This window comes from Acanthaster planci, linkage group LG18 (genome assembly GCF_054643075.1).
Source record: "Acanthaster planci isolate LZ-2023a linkage group LG18, COTS_SCS, whole genome shotgun sequence".
Classification (NCBI taxonomy): Eukaryota; Metazoa; Echinodermata; class Asteroidea; order Valvatida; family Acanthasteridae; genus Acanthaster; species Acanthaster planci.
Genome location: NC_141794.1, coordinates 9,907,859 through 9,932,984, shown reverse-complemented (window position 1 = coordinate 9,932,984; position 25,126 = coordinate 9,907,859). Strand labels below are relative to the sequence as shown.

General features: G+C 42.1%; 2 protein-coding genes across 2 annotated transcripts; both read right to left on the bottom strand.

Moving 5' to 3' along the window:
- On the bottom strand, nucleotides 1–17,470 carry LOC110978636 (uncharacterized). The gene is made up of 8 exons (XM_087148474.1): nucleotides 17,438–17,470; nucleotides 14,984–15,165; nucleotides 7,788–7,928; nucleotides 6,071–6,339; nucleotides 5,181–5,265; nucleotides 3,327–3,740; nucleotides 2,847–2,949; nucleotides 1–2,059 (listed from the first exon to the last, which is right to left on the bottom strand). The coding sequence occupies exons 2-8, from the start codon at nucleotides 15,162–15,164 to the stop codon at nucleotides 1,507–1,509; spliced, it is 1,746 nt and encodes a 581-aa protein (XP_087004600.1). The 5' UTR covers nucleotide 15,165; nucleotides 17,438–17,470; the 3' UTR covers nucleotides 1–1,506.
- LOC110978663 (uncharacterized) lies at nucleotides 17,258–25,064 on the bottom strand. The gene is made up of 7 exons (XM_087148477.1): nucleotides 24,764–25,064; nucleotides 20,848–20,990; nucleotides 20,169–20,276; nucleotides 19,147–19,284; nucleotides 18,448–18,576; nucleotides 17,506–17,595; nucleotides 17,258–17,437 (listed from the first exon to the last, which is right to left on the bottom strand). The coding sequence occupies exons 2-7, from the start codon at nucleotides 20,986–20,988 to the stop codon at nucleotides 17,273–17,275; spliced, it is 771 nt and encodes a 256-aa protein (XP_087004603.1). The 5' UTR covers nucleotides 20,989–20,990; nucleotides 24,764–25,064; the 3' UTR covers nucleotides 17,258–17,272.
- Between the last annotated feature and the right edge of the window lie 62 nt (nucleotides 25,065–25,126).

The following is a 25,126-nucleotide window of genomic DNA, read 5'->3' as shown; positions in this document are numbered from 1 at the left end:
TTGATGGTGCTTCGGGTACTGAGTTTATGTTCTTGCAAGTTAATAACCCCGTGAATATGGAGGCAGTGGTGCAGTTTTAAATTTCTACACAGAGGCTCTGATCTGTTCTCTAAGATAACAAGGAATAAAAGGAGTGCAGAACATTTAAACTCATCTAACAATCCGGCTTCTTTCTGTGACCGGATGCAACTCTGACTGTCGCCTCGCTTCAGCTTCCTTCATATCGCGAACAATTAATCGCGACGGCCTCACGTAACATTTTATTTGATTAAAATCCTCATTTTGTCACAGAGCAGTCTATCCATTAACCTTCAATTATGATCAAAAGAACCATTAAAGGTAAGATTCTGCTTGTGTGCGATTAAATACTAAATAAATTATAGGTGACTTCGGGTGCTAATAGGGTGGTACTACATGGCTATAGTGCAGAGCCATATCCCAAGCTGCGTGTAAATAGTGCATGGCTATACATGGTACCCCGCATAACATGTAATACTCAATGTAGAACATAATGTCGCGATCGACTGTGCGCCCAGAATCGAGCCCAGAATAGCGTCAGAAATCGTAGAGATTTGGATATTCCGGCAACAGTATAACATCTCCTAGTGATTAATGTAAATATTTCAGAAATCTGTATTATAATAACTGTCCCGATAAATTATTTCTAAAGACGAAAAATGAACTATTCTAGACCCTCATTAAAGGTGGTTGTCAACGATACAAAAGAGGACGAAGTTTATAGCGAAGTTATCACTACTGCGCTCTGGAATGCTCAAATAAACGTAAGAGAAATAACAAAGAGCCTGGCCAAAAGAAACTGAGTTATTCTCAATTTCCCAATTGCACCACATTATTATCAAAATAGTACAAAACAATCATAAAGATAGTTAACTACAGAGGAGGTTTACTTTACTACGGCGTACGGACACCATGAACGAGGCAGTGCGGAGTATTCAGCAGTTGCAACCCCCCATTAAAGAGGAAACTGTATGATCATATTCAGTGGCAACTAATCATCGCCAAACCTCCTCATATTATAAAACTATTTCAAAAAAGAGCTCATAAATATTTGTTCCAAAATGGTTAAGTTAAGATATATTTCTCCAATACTATAGGGCCTACATCGATACAAACACTATTCTTGTTTTTATACTTTTAGCCTACATACAATGCAAAGTATTCTCGAGTGCTTTCACTATTCACTATTAGTTGTTTGGGTGAGTTTTGGGGTCTAGAGTATCTTCTGCTGTCTTGAGCAATGTAGCCCGACAAAATAATTATGAAATAGCCGGTACTGAAGTATACGTACGTAAAACACAGGCAAATGACAACTAGTGAGTCAGAAAAACTTTCCGCCTCGACCGGACAGAGTATGGGATGGATGGAGTGACGAAGTTCAATAGTTAATTAAGTAGGCCTACAAGTAGGACTACATTGGACCTTTCCAAGGAAGAAGTCTGAAGCATTAATGTCAATGCATGCAATAGGCCTACGATTCAAAATGCCTTATTCTTTGAAAGGGATATAAAATTGGTTTTCCACCATTCCGTACGCGCCAGCCGCCCCACCGTCATCATGACCGGGTTTGTTTACGGGATCAGAGACCGCCGCGTATTCTCGTTCCTCGAGGTCCCACTGCCCCCTTCCCGGAGTCGCCATTCGCGGTCCAACCCCCCTGCCTGCTGATGACAGTCCGCCACGATTCCCGCCTGGATTCGGGTACGCGTACGAATATTCATTCGCGCCCCCCTGGTCGGGAATGGCCGCATACAGGACTGACTCCCCGCGCCGCTTGGGGGCGCCTGCCTCCTCCCTGTCCTCTTGGTGGCCTTGCCATCCCATCAGACCGGCATCCCCGCCGTCGACAGTGTTGTACTTGCCCTCCCGTTCGCCGTCTTCACAGCCGCTTTGTGAGCGCATTAACTCCTGGTAGCTGTAGCTGTTGGGTTGTCTCGAGTCACCGGTGACAGCGATCGAGTTCACACCACCGTATGACGGGTTCTCAACTGTATACTTGACTTCCTTGTCTGTGTTTGAAAGGGTGGTGTTCTTGCATCTGCTGTAAATGTAATATAGATTTTGAATAAAAAATAGGGTCTTTCTCACACACAAGCACGCTCATATAACGACCCTGCACTTGCCCCGTGGAAGGGGCAATTATAACAGTTGTATTTGGTGGTAATGGAGACTGTGATGATTTCGACCTAGGCTCCAGAACCCTGTGTTTAGCTGCACGCTAGCGTTCAACGCGATTTTTTCCGAGACAAGTTTAAGCCAAAAATCCATGTTTTTTTTAAATTTAAAATTGACGTGCTCAGCGCACGCGACTGACACGCAAGAGGCCTTAAACTTCAAATGACCGTAACGTCAAAACCCTACATATATGTTAAATTGAATTAAAACTCTGTGTGCTAGTTATGAGTGTTTTTACATGCTTGCTACGTTTCAAAACTATGTGCAAGCCCAGTTATTAGGGTGGATCCCCCTTTCGGCTGTGAAATGGTCCAAAAATCCGGCCTGCCCTTGTTGGTTCTCGATCAAGCAGTGATGACGAAGAGGATAGTGAAGTTGAGAATACTGCTGAAGATGGCAATGGATCAAAGATGATTATGATGAATGCTTTTCAGACATAATGAAGAAACATTTGACCCCAGCTGCTTGTTGCTGAAGATGTTCGCTTGTATATCAAGAGTTTGCAACACATTGACCAATCTCAATGTGCGAAATTTGTCGACCCAATGCGCGTTTGGAAAGGGTCGACAAATTTCGCGCGTTGTGATTGAACAATGTATTGCAAACTCTTGGTGGCGCACTATTGTGAATCGCCCGTATTATTGAATTTATACCTCTTTTTTCTCTTCATGGCGAGACATAGAGTAAGGCCAACGAATAGCAGAGCCACACAAACCACAACGATGGGACCAATGAAAGAAGGGGAGGATGATCCGCCTACAACAAAGGAAAATAAATGCGATAATTACTTATTCAGAGGACTTTATTCCATTTTTACAATGTATAAGTAGTGTTTATTACTCGGTGGTTGACAGCTGGGTGGGATTTTTCTGTACTTGTAAATTATTCTTTTGCTTTACCATGACGACCAGTATTAGTTGCATAGCCACTGCTTAGCAACACGACCAGTGTAACGAAGAAAGGGACAGGTCTATTGGGTCATTATGAAATCCTGGATGGTGGCCTCTTAAATGGGAATGTTATGAATTCTAGCTCAGGAAAGTCAACCCATGTACGTTTTCATCCCCCCAAAGTGCACAAGAGCGCAATAAATGACCCATGTCCTACTAGAGGTGCCAGAGAGCAACACTTACTTTGTAAGTTGGGGCCCACGCTTACACTTATAGTTGAAAAGTTATTGGACGCAGATGACGTTTGTATGTCTGCCTTTCTGATGGATGACGAAGTTTCTTTATTTGCCACTGTGGTTGGAGGACCCTCTGTCTGCACATCCGTCGCTGATGGCGCTGTTCTCGGTGCCCCGGTGAATGCCGGCGTTCCGGCTGCAGATACTGTGGATGGGGTGGCTGTTGGCCCAGGGGTCGATTGCGGCTGTGGAGTTTCAGCTACGGTTGTGGGAGTAACTGCGACAGTGGTTGGTTTGGTGGATGGTGGTGGGTTGGGCGTCGTCCGTTGTGCGGGTGCGATGATGGATGGAGTAGTTGTTGCAGGTGCCGTGGTAATGGTGGGCGTTGTGGTGGGAGGGACCGTTGTTATAATGGGCGTGGCTGAAAAAAAATTGCCATAAAATAAAACTGGTTGGACTTGGAGTATTGCAGCACTAACGCTTTCAATTAAAGAATTTGAAACCCCGCGATGAATAATGAACAGCATTTTACCCACGTTAGTCGAAAATCACTGCCCATCAGGAGGGCCATTTAATGCTTGGTTTTGACCTTTGCTTTTTCAAGGGTAATTTCAGTTGTGTTACAAAGTTGCGATGGGAGGTGTTAGCTTTGTCCAGGGTCGTACATCCCTCGGGGACGGGGGTATAAATATACCCCTCCCCTTTTTGACCAGGTGGTAAGAAAACAGTGAGGCGGACTTTAAGTAATTTTTCTCGCTCCCGAATGACCTAAATGTATTCATTAGCCATTAGCACAGAAAAGTGAGAAAAATTAACAACCATAATAACGTTGCTTCGATGTTAGGTTATACGTATGCATATCAAATACACATCTGCACCATGAAGAGCGCCCCCGTGTAATGGTTTGTCCCCCCCCCCCGTCAAATTTCTGGCGTGTAATGAACCTGGACCAAGAGAGGGCGCAATTTTCCTATAAATACAGGCTGAGCTCGGGCGGCTTGTTCTCGTATGTTCACGAACAGCTGAATTTGCTGTTCGTGGGTCAGCCGCTCGAACGCCGGGAACGTACAAGCGGTTATCGGTACTAGTTCTTTGTAGCATTTAAGCAACATCGCGGCATCCTTGCGCATTCTTCGAGAGTTAATGTTTGGATAATTGGGCTAACTTATTTTCCTTTAAAAATCATTTCTGCCATTGAAAATCATTGTTAATTTTGGAAAAATTTCCATAATCTCCAGCTTTGTAAGCCATCTCGATAGGTTTTGCAGATTTTCAAAATTAATTCTCACGATTTTTCCGTGTGTTCGTGTAAAACGCTGACGAGGAGGTGGTGTGTGAACCTGTTCCGTGAACAGTGATCTTGGGTCATTTTCCCGCCGTTCGAGCGCGAGGACACGGAACTCGTGTCAAGAACAGGCCGCTCGAACTCGACCAGAGGCTCCTTTGAGGTGGTCGGAACTGGCCCACGATCGAACGATTATGAAAGGCACGCGTTACGCTCGCGTTGTTACCAACAAAATGAACACTTCCTACCACCATGGCTCCATGGCGGAAATTTGGATTCAAGTCATCCCTCAATCCAGCCCCCAGTGGAAATTTATCTCAAATTTTTCGCAAATTTATCTCCTTTGAAACCTCAAACATACGTTTTACTGTCACAAAGCACTGTTTAAATATACTGTACAAGCCCTGTCATAAAAATGGTGTCATTACGGGGAAACTGACGTTAAATTTTTATATCCAATAACTGAGCAAAATCAAATTAACACGAATGATTGTACACGGACCCATTTATTTCAGGCATACGTGATTATCTATCTACGCCATCCATCTGCACACCTTAAATGTCCAACTAACTTACTTGGATCGTCGAAGATGTCCGTGATGATAAGATCATCGATGGCTATATCGCTTTGATACTTTCCACGAGATGCCACAAAGAAGACCTGTGTGATGCAGGCAAAGAATTCCGTATATGAAATTTGATCTCAAAAGGGACAGAGTTCTGTTGTTGGAACTCATGGCTGTTGACTGTCTCTGAAATATTGGTTTGGTTGGGATAGGTTGGGTTATGGCGGTGTTTAACTGGGTTGGGTTGGGCTGATACAGGTTGGGTTGGGTCAGCTGAGTTTGGCTATATATAATCTAGTTTAGGTCGGTTGGATGGGTTGCTTGGGGTAGGTTTGGCTTTGCCGGGATTTGACAAAGTTTGGTTGGGTTAGGTTCTTCGGAAAGATGGCCTGAAAGACATTACACTGCAAAAACTTTGGTGTTAAAAATAAACACTTTTTGGTGTTATCAGATGACCACACCACAGGGTGTTACTTTAACACCGCTGGTGTTACTTTGCACACCTATAAGTATTACAATGCACTTAATAGTGTTAAAAGTAACACCAAATAACACCTAACTTTTTAACAGGAGCGAAAAGTGTTGGTGTAGTCCTCTGGTAACACCGGGGGTGTTAAATTTAACACCCTAGTATTTGCAGTGTAATTTCCAGGACCAATAGACGCCACATATGCACCTTCAACAAAGTTATTAATAACACTTACTTATTTCCTTTTCCCATAATACTACTTCCAAAGTGCATAACAAAACAAAAAGGTTCGAGTAACCATACAACACATTATGTAGCCATAGGGCGAGTTACCTATTTTATAGGATCGCCTTTGGATTTTTGAGAATGACCTCATGTAGTATATTTCTTTCTACATGTTTCTTACAAGGATTTAAGAAAAGCGATATTACCCGGAATTGTTGGTCGCAGGAGAATTCCAACAGGCCAGTCCACCTCCATCGGTTGTCCTGGTTTTGTCGGCGGATCCAAAGCGGGGAGTCGTCCCCGCAAACGTAGACGCTCAGACTGCCCATGTCGTCGGGCCGAAGCCCGTCCCACATATGGTAGTAGAACTCCAGGCGGCCCTTCCCGGACGTCAGCCGGTAGGCGGGCGAGTAGAGGGTGCTCCGCCGGCCGAAGTCGTATTCATTCCGGCTGGACGGGGCGTAGATGTACTTGCCTTTTAGAGGTTGATTTAAGAAAAACACAGGGGTTGAAAGGGTTTAAGGGGAAGGGCTTCTGGATTGGAACACGGGGTGGGAAGAGAGAAACTCCGTGCAAATGTTGAACTGCTCAGGTATTTCTACAAGTGACAATTTCTAGATTCAAACAGATAATCCAATTCGACGACCTTTAATCAAAGTTTTGATGATATAGCTATTGCGAATCGATGGAAATTATGGCCTGTAATTCTACAAACGGTTATTCAATCCAGCTCTTTCATGACAAACAATAGCGGAAAAAACAAAGTCAGTTAAATAATAACATTTTGAGTATTTAAATGAATTTCAGAAGATGTGAATATCATTTCATGTACTATAAATATGACTAGGGTGTATATGATTTTCAGGGGTCCCTATGTACACTTTTTTTCTCCTTTGTGCTTGTTGGTTTTTATTTTGGGTTTTTATTTTGATTGAAATCTCAAAGAAGGATCGGACTGACGTGCTACATCCCTATGTCCCCAACTAGAGGTTTTGTGCAACGCCCTGATCTCTATACCCTGGGTTGGCGGCTCTGCTCTGCGAATTGAAGAAACTTCGCGGCCATGTTAGGCTATTCAATACAATGGCGTTTAGCGCCGTGCTTGAATGCGCTTAGTGAATGGACCGAAGTTGGAGGTCATTATATTGAATATCCTAAGATGGCCGCGCGGTCACTTCAATTCATGCATAGTCAGTTACTTATGAGCTGCCCATCCAGCGTAAAGAGATCAGTGGTTCAGCATGCATCATAAACCACAACAACTGATGTCATGCAAACCTCGTATATATTGTCCAATCGGTTAGGCCTATGATGCTGCCAGGTTTCGTCTCTTGGAATGAACCATTCCATCCATCTCCGAGGGAAAGTATTCTTAAACCATTGCAACCGTAAGGATGTAATAAGGAGCCCCCAAGGGGACATTATCAGAAAACAATTTTGATTAGGATGATCTAGTGTCTCAGAAGTATTCCCAAAATGATCATTACATTACTAATTGTATTACTGAAGATAAACTGGTTGAAAACCATTTTCAATGCAGAAAACAAAAAATAAATAAATAAATAAAACAAAAGACGCGCCAGAAATGCATATGGCAAATTCAGGCTTCCGTAAAATAGTAACGAAAAATTATTCGGAGGAAAGGAAATCTCTTTTTCCAGGGAACTTTGAAATACAGCATTTCGGTGAACTGATCCAGTATTTCGAAGAAAAACGTCATTCGGTGCTAACGCTATTCTTCGGGGTAACGAAATAATTATTCCGAGGGAACAAACTGATTTTGAGGAAACGAAATGTTTTTTGGGGGGGGGCTAAATATTATTTCGAGGGAATGAATTGGTCAAAAGATATTTCCCTGCCCATTTTCTTTTTTTGTCTGTCTCTTCTCGAGCTCCACACACCTGGAAACATTCAAATACTCACCATAACTGTTCCCAAACGTGTGGTCGTTTGAGGGGCCGGTGTACTGGTTGGGTGTGGCTCCACTGACACGTGACCAGTAGAATTGAGATTTAGCAGTATAACTCAACCCACATGTTGTTTCAAAGCTGCATGACAACAGGACTTGACAAATGCAAAAGAAACGTACCAAAAAATTTTAACTTATAGGTTTCTTCAGGCTTGCAAGCTACAGTGCCTAGGGCACTTATGAGGAATCCTTGGTGTCATTACCAGAAATAAATAAATGATAATAATAATACTCCTCTTAAATGCATGAAAACTATTCGGCATCGCTTTTTGATTGTACTGAAAACTACACTCAACAATCTTTTTTTTGTAGTTTTTTATGCTTTTCCTGCAATAGAGGATGCACTTGCTGTGATGCCAATCCGAGAAGACACCGCTCAGTGAACAGCGATCTTGTGCTTAAATTGTGAGCCCAAATTTGTCACTGAAAATATTTTAGAAAACTTTCGCATAGCCTGATACAATAAGTCACTAAAGAAAAGAACCAAATAAAGACAGCAAGATATCCAAAGTTCTGGCACATTTTGGTCATGGAATGACTACATTATTGAGGTTTCTTCTTGGGATGACATCACATGCTCATGAATGTGCAAACCAAAATGCTCCAAAATACCCTTCAAAGTGACAAAAATTTAAACAGGATTAACTGGGACACAGGGGTACATCTTTAAGGGTTTCCTTTTAAACATTTCACTTTAAGTTAAGAACTTCGAGTCCTCTGATGGACATGTTATGTCAGACGTACGGACCCATAATGTGGATAGGTGGTCCAAAACTCAAAACAGTATTTCTACTTCGGCGTGCAAAAAGGGGCCTACTGCTATGCACCCACAGATCTTATATTTCATAATGACGCATGCTGGAATATCCCTGCCGAGTTCACCCATAAAAACTGTACTTGTGAATTGAACAGCATTTCCTTCCGTGTGCACGGCCCATACGGAAAACTGTAGCAGAAAGTAGCAATTACTCAAACACACGCTGATTTCCCGTTGGCCTTGACTGGCACTGAATGGCTTCTCAACGCCTGGGACTATGTCCTTTTGAATGTCAACAGTTAGGTTTCTATTTACCACATTTTGGAACTGCACCTGTTTGGAATGAATGGGTCTTTGCAGACGGTCGCAGTTAAGCTTAGATTTCAAATTCACTTGGCAACAGTAATTATAAGTTACCCTTTTTCAACGAACATGACAGAATGGATTTTAGTGTGAAGTTGAAGAATTACGTCAGTTTCAAAGATTGGAAAAGGCAAAGTAGAATTTTACTTTCAACCTAACCTTAGAAACCGGAATACTGAACTTGGCAACACAACGATTACCGCGCCGACCAAAACAATATGTACATCAACTCGCGGTGAATTCCTGTTCTCTTTCCCACGCGTCAAACCAAAACTTACCGAGTAGCCCGAGTGGCACAGGGGCTGCACTGTAAAACATACCCCTCCCCGGGAGGGGGGGGGGCAGATACCCTTCGGTTGGAACTGTGAGTGAAAAAGTGCATTGTTTGTGCAGTTGTGCGTGTTGCACTGAAGGATTATTGAGGACTGAAGTTTAGGAACTGAAAATTACGACGTGCAGCTTGCTGAAGAATAACACGGTACAAACTGAAGCGAAACTGTTCTCTCGTTTGCAGACTCGGATCCAGGATTTTCCAAAAGGGGGGCGTGAACTAACACAGCAGTAGTAAAATGCCCGCGGCGGCGTAGGCGCGCTGTGGTACAGTTTCAGGCCGTATGACCCCTTTTTTCGTCTCCCTCCCTCGTTTTTTTTCTCCATTTATTTATTAATGGGGGGGTGGTGGAAAAGGGAGCGGACGTACGCCCCCCACGCCCCCAGTATCCGCGCTTGGTTTGAGGTAGAACACATATCACATAATGGTTTACGAAACTGAACTTAAATGTATACAGGAATATTTTCACATCACGATAAACTGTTCCTTCTCATAGGCCTAAGTAAATTATAAGATTTCCTGGATATTTTCGTATCACAACAATGAAGAGCATCATTTTCATATTTTTTCACATGTGGTTCAGTCGAATTCAAACCAAGAGCACATATGCCACGTGAGTTCAGCGGGGAGCTTCGATGTCGAATTTAAGACTTCAATCTCATCAACTTCAACTTAAAAAACAGACATTCATCTCCGTATACCATTTCCAAAACAGTACAATAAGACGAGCTGAAATCTCCTTTACGCCAAACTGTTATGTCAGAAAAACATAGGCCTATCCTTCTTTCGCAATACAATTTAAATTGTGAAAGTTTGTTCCATTGCATACAACGTCCCATTGCCACATCCTCAAAAGGCATAAAGGTCGCAGATAAAAGATCACTTTCCACTGTGTATTTCTTCTCTTTCTGTGTCCGTCTCGTTTCTTTCGAATTTTCAGTTTTCTTGAAACATGCTAAACTCGTTCAAGGTGCACACAAATGTAAAATGAGCAAAATAAGGCTCATAAATCTTCATGCATTGTCCTGTTCATTTTTTTTCTGTTTCCATTTGTTTTGAATCTAAAAGAGTTAGGTTTTGGTGGGTCTTGTTGATACATTGTATTTGACATTGGTTCCATGTGCCCAAGTGCTCTTAAGGACACAAGGAAACGCCTACAAGCACATTCTCGACTAACTTATTTTGCAAAAGTGTTAATTGATTGATACAAGACTAATTTGATCTCCGAACATATAGTGATGAATTCTCCGAACATATAGTGATGTGGAGAATTGGAACTGATTGTAAAATGACTAAATCGGTTTTTACAACATAACACAAAACTCGTATTGGATGAACTCAAAAATTCGAAAGGTGAAAAACGTTTTACAACAGCCGGGAAAACCTACACAGTACTATTTCAATAGTACAATAAACAGTTTAAATAAAAATTATTGTTTCCTTACTTCGATTTGATGTCACCACTCTCAGGAGCTGAAGGACAGTAATCACACAAGCTGTAAGTTTAGAGCTGCTTAATTCCATCTTTTAGCGCAAGACTTCTCGATCTTAACAGATGTCAAAGATGCTGGAAGACAGGAGCTGAACTGCAAAATCCCACTTTTCTATAGAGTTTACACTTTCACAGAAAATAAATCAGCTGAATTGGCGAGCTAACGCTTATTTTGAGAGACCACTGGTGGCTCTGTGACTCCGGGGTTTTATAGTGATCTGATGAACCCAAGCCTGGTTTTAGATGACGATTGCCTTGTCAAACATGACCAATATTGAATACGTGACTTGGCAACAAGCGCCAACCAATAGGAAATCCGCAATACCGAGAGTGGGTCACTTGGCGACCTGCCTACTTCCCCTTGACCACTCTGGAGCGAATTGTCTCCGAGCTAAACACAGACAACCATGCTTATAATACTTCCTGGATCATCAAATACAGCAAGTTGTCCTTCAACCAATTTGGTGGTGGTGGGGGGTGCTACGAAGACATCACAGTGAGCTACTCCACGTAATATTTTCTACTCGGAAAAAGTTCAGTATTAATATTACGACACTGTAGTTTAGCATACAGAGACTTTGCATGGTAGCCATCTTGCAGGGCAGTTCTGTTGTTCCACAGGGAAACATCCTTTGTGTATATCTCCTGTGGAACAAAAGCACTGGCCTGCAAGATGGCAGCCATGAAACCCCTCTACTTGTATGCTGGTGGCTGTAACCGAGTTGTATCGGAGTACCTACTGGTGCCGAGCGGGCCTACGGAACGCATTTTTTTTCGCAACACGGGGTCAGGTGTCAAATAACCTCTTCTGAAACTTACCGACTTATACCGAACATCCCCCACAAAACGAGCCAAAGACATGTTTGGAAAAAAAATAGTGTAAGGCGATTTGTGGGGCTATTTCACTCCCCTCAATCCAAAAGGGTGTAAAAAGCCCCAAACTGTAGCCTCGTCCAAAAGAAAGGCAATACAAGATTACATAATAATAAATTCGTCCCCCACCAAAAAATGTGATCTAGATCCAATCTTGAATAGCAACGGTACACGTCTTCCTTTACTGTCACCCACGTTGTGGCTACCGAACGTTTTAATTGGATCCGATCCGAAGATACCCACTTTGACCACGGACGGAAAAAGACGCCTTGTACCGCCGGCCAGTCGTAGCTGATGAGGGCAGATTTAAATTTGTGGACGAAATTGTTTGTCCGAGCATATCACGGAGGAACAACGCCCTGTCCCAACCCCCACAAAACGCATACATGACTGTATTTAGGTCAGAGCATATGGACAAGGTTTCAAATGAACAGACTACTTCACTAATAAATGCAAATGTAACACGAAGTGTGAAGCTTAAGAAAGGCCCAAGTTTTGGTTTCGTATGCGGAATAGCAACTACTAGGATGTACAGTACTTCTGTCACTTTCCGATAAAACGGGCCAAAACAGGAAATTCAGTTCATGCCTTTTACAGTATATATCAGTTTTTAATTATTGTGGCATTCATGAGGAGTAAAATTAGATGGAAATGCATGATTGAAATGAAGGAAACCATGAATAATATAAGAAAATCATGTATATTTTTCAACAAATTGATCAGTCGTCACTCTTGGGGGAAGGGAACTTAATTTTCAGATAAATTCGTTTCAGATGGTAAGATGATGTATCGAGTTTTGCAGAATAACAGAATTATATTGCAAATCGGGCAAGCAATTTACCGTTAAGGGCTTCATAGTGAACGTTGTGAAAGGCAAACAGCTCATCAAAATCGCAAAGCTTCCGTTCGGCTCAAGCGTTGAGGCCGACTGACAGATACCCGTATGCCACAGCAAAACGACTTTCACGTTACAAAATGCCCGTAACGAATTTAGCTCGAGTTAAAACTTGTTCAACTATGGTGATTTCGCAGTGCAAAATATCTGATTTGACATCACAAGTTTGCATTTGCATATTATCACCCCCAATGTGAATCAGCTGTTAAGACCGAACTCCGGATAATAAAAACTTATCACTTTTCAGTCGATTAAATGATCCAATCGCAACAAGACAATGTCTTCAAAAACAGAAATGTGAACAAACATAGCCCAAAACAAACCATACCTTTCAATATAAAACCATAAAACAAAAATCTATTAAAAAGAAGTACTCTATTCAGTGTAAAACACAAAATATCGAGACGGGGGAGTCAGGATGGCGTAGTACCTCTTTCCTCACCTTTCACCTCTGCGGCCAGGGTTTGATTCTTGGCTCAGCCAGGAATCAAATCGGATCATGTGGATTGGGTTTTCAACCCCTACCTAATTTTGTGGGTTTTACCCAGTATATTCTTTTGGGGTTTTCCTCCCACCACTAAACCTGTAACTTCTTCTCATGTGTCTCCTCTCTACAGGTTTCTTCAGGCTTACGAGCTACAGTGCCTGGGGCACTTTTGGGCATCCTTGGTGTCATTACCAGAAAGACTTAACAACAGCAACAATACAAATCGTTCCTGAACAGAACTTAAATTCTCTTTAATGATTTAGACATTTACATAGTTACAAGGAAAAATTAAATGGAAACCAAATTCAAAAACAGCACATGTATAGCTTCAATAAACAATTCATCTCCTTCAAGTTCTTTGGTTCACAGCAGGTGTTCACATAAATGCCTGCACCGTGACACGTAAATTGAGGTTTAAAAAAATGTTAAAACAAATACATTTGAGTTGGCCTAAAATGTTTTACCTGTATATGGGGATTGCCTCAAAAATTACCTGAAATCATTTCCACACACAAGAAGGTTCTTCAAGTTAGCCTTGTTCATGCTGTTATGACCAGGCAGACGTGGTCAGTTTCATTATAAATGGGTTTGGGGATCCTTCCTATGAAACTGGCCAAAAGTGGCCACTACGGACAACAGGGGTACTATCACAGAAAGATATGCCGTGCACTAAGTGTCTTCCAAAACTTTAATCATGACTTTCAATGGTAAAAAGTTGCATGTGTCAGTTTAAACAGTGGAAGTCTGGCCCAGTTTATGGTGATAAGAGTTTTATCATTCAGTACGTTGATGTTCTCCTATAATGACAACCAAAGGAAACGGCACATGGATACCAGTTCTGGCTACTTGTCAAATGTTGCGTTGTTGTCCACTAAAGAGATACCGCATCTCAGTGTTGTATTAGAGTCCGATCAAACAATGACCAACACAAAGGCGGGGGGGTTCTCTCCGTCCCATATCTTGCTTCAAATGTATCACAAGGCCCTGCAAGTCCCAGTAAACCCATCGCAAGTCTGTCACTAGTCATTTAGTCTTAAGCCAATTCACAAGCTATTCAAAGGAGCTGTGACCAAAGCATTCCTTTGTCATGGTTCACCCTGTTACTTATGGCTGGACTCATGAAGGGACTTGTGACTGGATTTGTGAAGGGACTTGTGAAAGAACTTGTGATGGACTCGAATACAACACTGCCGCATCGTGTAGCAATACAGTCCAGTGATTTCAAAGGGACACTGGATCTGGGAGAATTCAATTCATCCAAGCTTGTGTGCTCTGAGAGCATTCGGGTGGGTTGCCCCGCCCCCCATATTAAAGACAGACAAGTACCTTCAGAAGAAGATAACAAAAAGCAAGAAATAAAAACATGGACAATATTTAAGTTTATGTTACAAGCACTTTACAAATAGGGCTTAAACTGTCGCCATATTAGCGATGGATTCAATTTCATGGCACTGCTAAGCATATTGGTAAGCGTAGAAAAGTACAGGCAGTACCCACAGGGTTTATCAACTAACATGTAATGCAGTGTGTATTGCTTGTGACCTATTTCCGGCTACACTTTACTAAGCGAATAAATCTGTTAAGTGACACCTATCACTTGTGCTTGGCAGTCCCAAGAAAATTAGTCCACAGGTAGCCTGGTAAGCACGGTGACAAAATCTTCCAACCCTGAGATTTATTGCTCAGCTGCAGACAGCACACGAAATAAACTGTGAAAAAAAAACACCTGGACAGAAACCGTACACAATAGAATACCCATGATGCTGAAATCTTTCACTGAGCACCACTCACGGACGTACATGCATGCATGTGTCAGGTACACCACCATACATGTATCATGCTGAGTTGAGTACAGAATGTGAAGATATTTCAGTGAATATGAACTTTTAAGTTACCCTGAAATCGCAACTCTTGCCGAGAGTGTTTTTTTGTTTAGTTCTCCCCACTGTTACCTTCTGCACTAGCATTAACTTCTCGGTGCCTCTGTACTGTCACTACTGCTTTCACACTCCCTGTCAGGGTGTCTGTCACTCTCTTCATCACACATTTTGTCACTTGTTGGGCAGCTTTCATGATCCGAGTCATTACTGGCAGCGTCCGACTCTTGGTCAATTTCTTTACCGTCGATGACATTCTATTAGTATAGAAAAAAATCTGTAAACTGAAACATACATATCTACACTATTGGTGAAGTCATTCAAACAGACTTCGTCAAATTAAATATGACCTCCAAAGATATTCACAAGAAATGCAACATGTTCCTCAACGGTACATGTGTATAAAATGGAAAATTCAGTCTTTTAGAAATACAATTTCACGTGGGAGTAGCTTTTTGCAAACAGCACCAAGGCTTAGTGAATGGAATTATGATTCGGTATTGGACGGTACAATTGAAGCTCTAAAGAGGTCCTTTGGACTTATCTTGTTTTTACAAAAACTTTGTATCATCAGAAAGAAAAACAACGAAGAGCGAAAGAAAGAGAGACTGGTAAGAGCTTTTAACTGGGTGGCGGGTTCTTGCACGCATTCTGCGTGCATGCGACGACCGGAATAAAGGTGTTACACGAACTCAGCGTGCTCTGTGTCAAAACGCGCATAAACTTGTGTGCCTATGGTGTGAGTTTGTACCAAAGGACTGTCAATTTCATTTAAAAACACGCCCTCTTTTGTTCCCGCTCGGAACGGATGGTACTATATAGACAATGGTCGGCAGTGCTTGGGCCTGTGGGAGGGACTGTGGCTCAGTCGATAGAAAGGATTGGGCCAACAGTGGCAGGGCCACGGCCAACGGAACCAAGGCTTTCGTAAAACTAGGAAAAGGCTTCAATCAATGTGGTGTACACGGTGCCACAACTGGGGGCAACATTTCTGAGGGGGGGGCACCCGTGGGTGTACATTTTTGTCCCAGGAGGCATTAAAAAAAAATTCATTGTGGCTTGTACACAGGCTGCGTACATTTCAAACCTTTTTTTGGGGGGAGGGGGCACCTGATAGTGGGGGCAGAGACTCCTGCAGGGGGTGAGTGCGTCTTCTCTTCAGTGCCCCATACGCCAGCAAAGAAATAGACCGATTGTGCCTGCTAAAAATGTCACACGACCTGTTGTGGGTATTACATATCAACAAACACAGCGTCCATCAAAAGAACAGTGTTTCATAAGTATCATATACCAAAAATAAAGCCGATCGTAGGTACCGAACTCAGAAAACTGATGTGCTGGGTAGTATAACACCGTAGATCAGATTTACTGTTTATAAGCAACACTAAAAACACACTTTGACATGGGAGAGACACCCAGAATAGGTCACGTGATTAAGCAAGGTGCAATCGGCCTATTGAGGTCAAAGATCCAGATCATACCAGAGTAAATATGGCGGTTACCCACTACAGGCTGGTCCCCTTCTCTGCTGACGACACGAAACAAATTTGCCGCCACTCGTAAAAAAAGTGACAAGCAGACAAGGAATTTTGGAAGTGATTCCAACCTCGGCATTCCTCAGATCAAAAATTCATCGAGTACCCCGTGATAAGTATACCCTACAAAGCCACTAAGTAATATGTCTTCCCTCACAAATGGTAGATCCGGTTGTTATGTATGAGGCATGATTCATGGCCGTGGAATGTGCGGTGCCTTGAGTCAATGTCACATACCTCTTTTGGGCTGTGCCGAATATGCGAATAACTGAATATTTGATGGATTGTTGAATATTCAAATACTATTTTTCGAATTTGAATATTCGAATGCAAAATTCATGAAAAGGAAGGGAAAATTTTCTTTTGTTTTAAATGAGAAAAATTGCACTATGGAGGCTTGTTTCAAGCAGATTCAAATGAAAAGTGTCAGAAATCTTACAACGATTTAAAAAGTAAATTATTCATTAAACAATTAAAAGTAATAGAAATTTTCAACAGGACAAGAAGTCTTGTTCATCTCTTAAATCTTGCTATATCGTGGCCGGAGATACTTCTAGATAAGAGAAGCTATTATATTGATCATAATGTACAATTGTGTGTGTTATTGCAACTGATTTTGTATAATACTTTGATCATCAACAATCTGCCGGTCGGTGCGACCGAATATTCGGATATTCAATCAAATTGAAGATTGAATATTCGATTAGTGAATTATTCGAAATGACTCAGCCCTATACCTATTGGTGACTGTATCATAGTTATGAGACTGGAGCATTAACTTCAGGCAGACTGAGGTTCGAGTACTGTGGCACAGATTCAGTCCAAAGAATCAGTCTTGGGCCAGTGCAGGGCTTTGCCCAACGAGAAGCTGAGCTTTTAGTAAGAATGCAAAACTTGGATTCCTGGGAGATTCATGAGGGAAGAGCTCTGATCCATGGGCGTCGGGCTCTGGCTGATGGGAGCCCGAGTTTGGCCAGCAGGGGAAGGCACTTACCTGTAGGACAGAGGCCAGATACTCTGCCTGGTCAGCCATAGTTTGGCCAGCAGGGGGAAGGCACTTACCTGTAGGACAGAGGCCAGATACTCTGCCTGGTCAGCCATCTCTTTTAATCTTCCATTCTCTGTTCTAAGTTCTGCAATGGTACTGTGCAACTGATTAAAAAATAGGAAAGTCAACTTCATTAGCAAAAGTCTAAAGGTTTAGGCAGTTACGAATGAACACGAACATTCCGTTTTGCAATGGACAAACAATAATCTTTGACCAATCACGGCTTTGATGTAAACTTTAATTTCAGGTTTTGCCTTACCACCGACATATATTCATTAACACTGTATACTCAGTGCTTGTTCCGAGAGCTTATGAAAAAAATTCACAAGCTTACTTGGGTGGGACTCAAACCCACGACCACCAGCTTACTAGTGCAGACGTCTTAGATGTAGCAGCGGGCACCGTGAACTATTTCAAGATGTGCTTTGAGTTGGGGAGATGTCAAGTTTAATTATAGCTTTTGCCCTTACAGCTTCAATGTATATGTTTGTCCTCCATGTAAATACAAAACCCCAACATGCCTGCACATGCACAGCTGCAACACTCCGTGTGACATCGGAGAGAAGCATGTGTTAATTGACAATAGTCACAAGTCAGCCATATTGTATCGAAAGCGAGGTTAACTTTTTTACTTTGGGAAACTAAGAATAAAAACGAAAGCAGTAAAGTAAGTGTTCAGCACAAATTAATTCCATTTACGATGAAGAATAATAAAATTTGTGATTATTATATCTAAGTGTTTTAAGCAACATTATTTTAAAAAAAGGAAAGTGAGGCGTGGAAACCTAAATAGTCTGGCACCATCCCAAATAACAGATTACACTGAATGAGAAAGGTTCAGGGAACATGATCAAAAATGGCTTCCCTGTGAATAAGGTCAAGTGACCCTACTGCGGTGGGCGGGGCTACCTGGATTGGTCCATACCCCAGCTAATTATCCCCAGCCTTATCCCCACCTGTTCGTTCTCTTTGAGCGTATCCTCCAACGCTAGCCTCCTCTCCTCGGCCAGATCCTTCCAGTAGCTCTCTGGGGCTGGCTCCTGAACCATCAGCTCCCACGCGTCCTCCTCGGCTGTCTTGGATTTCTGTAGCACCCCCCCCCGACATGACAAATTCAGCAGCTAATCCGTGAGTCATGGAGCTTTGGGTATTGGAAAGGGTGATTGTGGGGTTTCCTTCCTTTTTTGCTACCTTATCCTTATCAGCACCCCTGGGGAACACTGTGGTAAGTATTCCCCTTGGGTGGACACTTTCCATACTGACAAGAATACAACAAGTGCACCATGGGTCAGTCATTCATTAAATTGGACAATCTAAATATTGCTTTATTTTTATTATCATAGCTTGCAAAAATGTGGGATTTCTATTACATTATCCTTAAGCCTCCAGAGTATTTTGGCTTGAAACATAGACAACTACTGTATCATTTTGTCAAAGTGGCTTGTCAGCCGAGTATAACAAGATCCAACAAGTCAACTTTCCCTAAGACCAAGCGGCCTGGGAGTCTGTGGTTGCCTGCCGCCTCAAGATCCAACAGTGGCAGTGTTTAATGAGACCAGCTCCTACCGTCTTGGCACGGGCAGACTTTTCCGACATCATGCACTGTGCTGGTACATTAAAATGGAGACGAGCGAAAGTCCAGGGCCTACATGTACCTCAATGTCTGTGCTGCTCTCTGAGCTTGACTTTGGATCTTCGTAGATTGGAAACTGCAGGCCGTTCCGCTCACATTTGGAGATTTTGCTTGGTTTATCCAGCATGTCTGAGTTATGCTTCCGTTTGGGCAATCTCGGCTGAGGCAGGATTGGAGAACGGAAACAATTCAACAGTAACGCTTCAAACATTTTCTCAATCACCTACTTTTCATAAATACATTTTAAGGTCACCTTTTAACCACTTGCTGCCGGGTTTAATTTGAAGTTGCATGACGTAAAACCGGGGGATTTTCAAGATCTTCCATTTTCAAGATTCTTTAAAAAATCATAACTTCATTTACTGGACGTTTACAGCCACAGATATGACTGTCTGGTGGCTATTCTAATCTGACAGACAACATCTATTGATGCCCGAGTAGTTCAGCCAGGCCTGCTGCCTGGCAAAAAGAGCCCAGATTGTGCGGTGTTACATGAATTAAGTTTCTTTTGTTCCCAAAACTGGCACAATGCACGGCTGGCGTCTTTTCAGTACGGGCCAGATAAGCATGCAGCCGTATTGTATCGCTCATCACTGACGTGCTGGAGGGCTTCAGTGGTATAATCTTTTAAAACAATGATGGATTTCCTTCGCCATTGACAGCTGAAAAAATGTTAGCAATTCCCAGCAGCTAGGTCTTTCGTTCTGAGCATGGTCTTTTGTTATAAGGCCCAGCTCTTTCGTCCAGTTTTGGGCTCCCCGGCTTCGTGTATAAAGCCTTTGTGCCCAAAAGCGGCTACCCCGGCAAGAAGTGGTTAAGGGTCCAACTATTTGTTGACGGTTCATTGTGAAAAGATGTTTTCCTTGCTTGAAACAAGTTACTTTCTAAAAGTCATCAAGCAATGGTTAGGCAGGATGATCGATGCAAAGTCAACACTCAACAGAGCAATGCATGCACCATGCATCACAATCAGAATCAAAATCAAAGGATCATGCATTATTTGATCTAAATCAGCCTACTCGCTTCCCGTCAGTGCTGAAATACCTTGTTCGTTGTCTCTGTCAGTTTCTTCTTGCTGCAGACGGCTGGCTGGATGACTTGCAGAGTCTTCCGTTGACCTTGGCTGAGAACAGGTGACGAGCCCAGGGTTGTCTATAGAAGGACAAAGCAAGTTCATGTTATACTGCACGGCAGTGGCGGTCTCTTGAGACCTTTTCTCAGCTTGGAAGGGGGGAGATTGTGGTCCTACTTCCGAGTGTTCTCTGTATGAGAATGAATCTTACTCAGTCAGCAATGTAAAGTCCAAGTAAAGATCTGTATATTCCCACTCCATTCAAAGCATTTTATCGTTAACGTCCATGAAGTAATAACTAAGCTTAAAACAACTTTTTGAATCCAACAAGTTCCAGTACAGCTCTACCAAAAAGTTACGACGTGCATATACAAAGAAATCAGGAGAAAAATCATTTTAGGGTACCATAAAGCACTTATAAATAATGGTATAAAAATGCACGATGAGACATGAAAAAGCCTATGCCTTGAGATTTTCCACATCTAGCAGGGGATTCTAGAAGAGTTTTACAAGACATATTAGTCCTGTACATGGGGCATGTTGCCAGTTGAGAGGTCGAGTACAAAGAGGGGGTACATGCGGGAAGCTTGGCTGGAGGATTGGGGTTTAGGTGTGACTGTTCCAGCGAGCCTACGGGACAATCGGCATCACCTGATGACCCTGCTGTCGGACCGACTTTGCTTTGAGGGTTTTCCGGGCTCGTCCGCCAGGCATGGGAGTGAACATCTTGTTGCCACCGTTCATTGTGCTCATGCAGCCATCCAAGCTGATCCGAGCGACGATGTCAGACATTGCTGTGACAAGAAAAATATAACAAGAGTGGTTATGCATATCTTCATTAGGCAAAGATGAACCGAATTTAACCCAAGAAAGTTGAACATGGGAGATTTATATGCACAAAACACAAGTATTCAACGTTACAAAGTTAGAAATCTTGAACTAATGGCAAAATTGGTCTCCTATATCATGACTCTAGGATCTAAAACTAGGCCTGGGCTACATGTACATGCATGACAATACGGCGATTCACAATAGTGCCCCTCTAAGTGTTTCCAACGAGTTGGCCAATCACAATGCACAAAATTTGTTGACCCTTTCCAAACGCACAGACAGTAGGTATACTTGGTTCCTATATTATCGCGGTAACTCTTTTATCACGGTTTCGGAAATTTTGAATTTTGCATTGCCAGTGAGTTCCCAATCAGCAATATTCACCAAGGTAATCGAGAATTTATGGTCTGAGGATAAGTTTTCTGAAAACAGAGAAAAATTCTGCATGTTTCCAAAAGTTTGGATAATTTTTAATACAAGATATAATTTTTCCGAAATTTGTAAATTAGCCTTGACCTTGTCTGTCATTACCTACCGTCTATTTCTTTAACCGTTATTTCTAACACAACCCTGCCCTTGAATATATGGGTTCCCATATGTCAATTCTGAAATGGCCAAAGGTGTCTAAAGGCACATTTTAGCTGCAAAAATGTCAATTGTTCGGAGTTAAAATAAGGGCTTCTGCGCTGAAAAACTTTTAGCATGTGTAAAGCACCCCCAATCTTCATTACAATAGACTAATATCATTCATACTTTTACCCTCCACACCCCAGGGAAATTCGCAAATAATTACGTCGGCATTATTTTTGCAATTTTTTTTGTTTCTCATACAATTTGAAGAATTTGCAACAGATATTTAGAATTTGTAACATAAATTTTGAATAAAATAGTTCAGGTCTAATCAAATGGCACTAACTCTTGGAGAATTGGAACTCAGAAGGAAGACATTTTTAACAATTGTGTCAGACATCGATAAAAGAACGAGTAAACCAAAAATGAAAATTGCAATACCCACATAAATTTTATCAGTCCTAAATGCAAAACACCAATTTAGGCAATAACATGAACTTCAGGGCTGTTGCTACATTTAAGATTGGGGTAGACAAATGCTGGTGAAAAAAATGAAGTCATTCCTTTCCGGATTAATGAGTGTAAGGTGACGCAGTGCAATTGTTCCCATCTTGTTCTCTTGGCATTTGGCAACTTTAAGGAGGAGACTGGAAAAATGAAGTCAATTTACAGGTCAAGTGGAACATTATTACAAAATGAGTCTATTTTGTTTCCTGTGAAAACAAAATCATTCTTTCTATCTTTATTTATTCATAAACAAAGCGCTTTAACCCCTTCTCGGTGGGAATTTCTTTCCGAAAGCCGACTCCAAGAATTCCAGCTTTGCTTGGCCACGAAGGCCACCTGCCAGACCGCAAATTCTCGGATTGTGGCCCAGCGTGCTCTGCACGCTTTGAACTACACGGTGAAAAGGCTGATTGTTTGGTGGCATGCGGCTCTACTCAAGCGTCCACATTCCCGTTGCCTCTTTTCAAAGTAGGGACTATTGTATAGCTGGTGGTTATGATGCAAATTCGGTCTTTTCATTTCTGGGCTACACTCAAGGACCAATTACCATATACACAAGAGCCAGGGTGTGCCTTCTTTCACATGTTCGCTCAAGCGTGGGCTGAGAATAATAGCTGAAAAGCGGGCTGAGGATCTCAATTTTTACGGCGTGTCTTTAAGCGTCCCGGCATGAAGGGGTTAAAGGCTATTGTAGAAAGCATTCCTTGATACTGCAATAATAGAGACTCCACTTGCATATGGTGTGCACACAGATTTTCTGAGCTATCGTAGAGGAAAATATATTGAACTACAAGCTTTTATGAATCAAGATAAAAAGTAAAAGTTAAGCAACAACAAGGATACGATAATTCAGGAAGGTGAGCGAGCAATCTTTAAATTTGATTGGGAAATGTGATAACTACCATGATTAGAGTAACCCTTCCTAAATCAGCTGATTGATCAGAGAAAATATTAAACCACTTACAACTAGGTTCACAGGGTTTGTGCAAAGGGTATTAAGTGATGTCCGTATATGGAAATCTTTCCCAGTAAATTTGCACAAGAATCAAGATTGCGCCTTAATCTGCAGTGTGTGCTGCAGTGGCTGCGCGTGCTGGGGCAAATTGTAGGTCAACCTGCCCCCTGGACGACTCGCCCCTTACCAGCTTGCCCCTTACCAACTCGCCCCTTACCAACTCGCCCCCTGACCGACTCGCCCCTTAGCCGACTTGCCCCTTACCAACTTGCCCCCTTACCGACTCGCCTCCTGACCAACTCGCCCCCTAGCCAACTCGCCCCCTAAGTTTGCCAAGCATGTATGGCCGGCCCATTCACCATTTAATAAAAAATACAATCAGTCAGAGATGGAATCGGTGATTGCTGCCCTAAAAAATAGGTTCTGGGGTTTGCAGCTGGCACTCAAAGTTGAGTTTGTTTAAAGCTTGGTGGATATTCCCTTTCTGTGGAATTTGGTATATTCAGTATTATCGTGTGTATGGGCCATGGCGCAGCGTTTCCTGTGTATTGTCTATATGATTTTGTGCACCACAACACCAACACTCTACCATATTAATTAACTTTGCGGACTATTTCGGAAAAAAAAAAAGGTACATATTAGGCATAATGCCCGGCGACGCAAACCTACAGAACTGTTAAGGAGACATGATTTATGACAAAGGGTGTAACGGTCGCTACACACTTTCAGGTTCCGATAACTTCACAGGATGCAATTATTAGTTCACAATTAACACTAAATACTGATTTATTTGGCGAGTACAGTCATCAAGGATCACATTGTTGATCGGCCATATTGAATTATATCCCAGCATGCACTGTCGGTGTCATGACGTCATGGAAAAACAGTCATGTCATCTGGTGCCCGTTACTAGTAAACAAATTGAAAACACTCTCAAAGATATTCAATTCCAAAAAAGGAAGAAAAATTACGCAAATAAAAAAAATTAATAATGGGACGTTAAAAATTGACATTAGTGTACAATGTACCCCTATGACTTTATACATCACACAAAAAGCGTATATCCAAGAACCTAAATCAATTTTCGCAGTATATGTAAGGTCCCAGTCGAGTGAATGAGCAACAGAACACTACAAGTTACAACTACAAGAAGATACAGTCACATACCAAAATATTAATGGGACAGAGGGTTCAAAGTTGTTGATCCTGAGGGTATGTTGGATGTACAAATAACCTAATCAGACAGTGGACGTAGGAAGCGTTTGAATAAATAAGTGATTAGTGGTGATGTCCAAATATCCATCACCATCCGTGAGTCGTTCGTGTCGCGTCGTTGGTTAGAACCATTGTTTTTTTTTTAAATACATTGGGCCAGCCATATTTGTTTGACGTTCCTATGGGGGCGAGTCGGTCAGGGGGCGAGTCGACCAGGAGGCGAGTTGGTAAGAGGCGAGTTGGTAAGAGGCGAGTCGGTCAGGGGGCGAGTTTACGAGGGGGCGAGTTTACGAGGGGGCGAGTTGGAAAGGGGTGAGTCGGTATGGGGCCACGGCCGGGCAAAGCATGCAAAGTGACATTTTAGTCATGTCAGTCATGTGAGTAGTGAGAAATACCTCACCAAGGCGAAGCGTAATTTATGCCATGTTTAAGTGACTTCATAGTAGTCTAGTATTTTAGCAAGTATAAGTATCAAGTTGGTACACTTACCGTGCAAATAACTGAGACGAACTGGAAACGTGGCAGAAAAAAGCAGCTCTTGGATGGCTTTTTTGTGACCTTTAAATTTCCCGGTAAGCGCCTACTTTTCTTATGTGTCAACCCTTTTGCTATTGGCTTTCTTTGCTAAGCAGGGAAGTTCCGGAGAAGGCAAATATCAAAACAAAATCTTCGCAAAGAAACAAAAAAATACTCAGTGAACCACAGTTAACAAACAAAAAATATATTAGATATTGTCAAATTCATTTTCATCCAAACATGTTTTGTGTGTGGTTGTTAACCATTTGGTAAACGCACGTCAAAGAACCAATCAAAATACCTGTTTTATGAGAAAATAGTTGTGACATTTTTTAT

Coding starts and splice junctions, on each gene's coding strand:
- LOC110978636 (XM_087148474.1), bottom strand. CDS start 15,164: ATGTCATCGACGGTAAAGAAATTGACCAAGAGTCGGACGCTGCCAGTA. Junction 3,741..5,180: donor GGACATCTTCGACGATCCAA/GTAAGTTAGTTG, acceptor ATTTTTTTTCAG/CCACGCCCATTATAACAACG. Junction 2,060..2,846: donor GCCATGAAGAGAAAAAAGAG/GTATAAATTCAA, acceptor TTACATTTACAG/CAGATGCAAGAACACCACCC.
- LOC110978663 (XM_087148477.1), bottom strand. CDS start 20,988: ATGTCTGACATCGTCGCTCGGATCAGCTTGGATGGCTGCATGAGCACA. Junction 17,596..18,447: donor CGCTCAAAGAGAACGAACAG/GTGGGGATAAGG, acceptor TTTTTTAATCAG/TTGCACAGTACCATTGCAGA. Junction 17,438..17,505: donor ATCTGGCCTCTGTCCTACAG/GTAAGTGCCTTC, acceptor TCTGTCCTACAG/GTAAGTGCCTTCCCCTGCTG.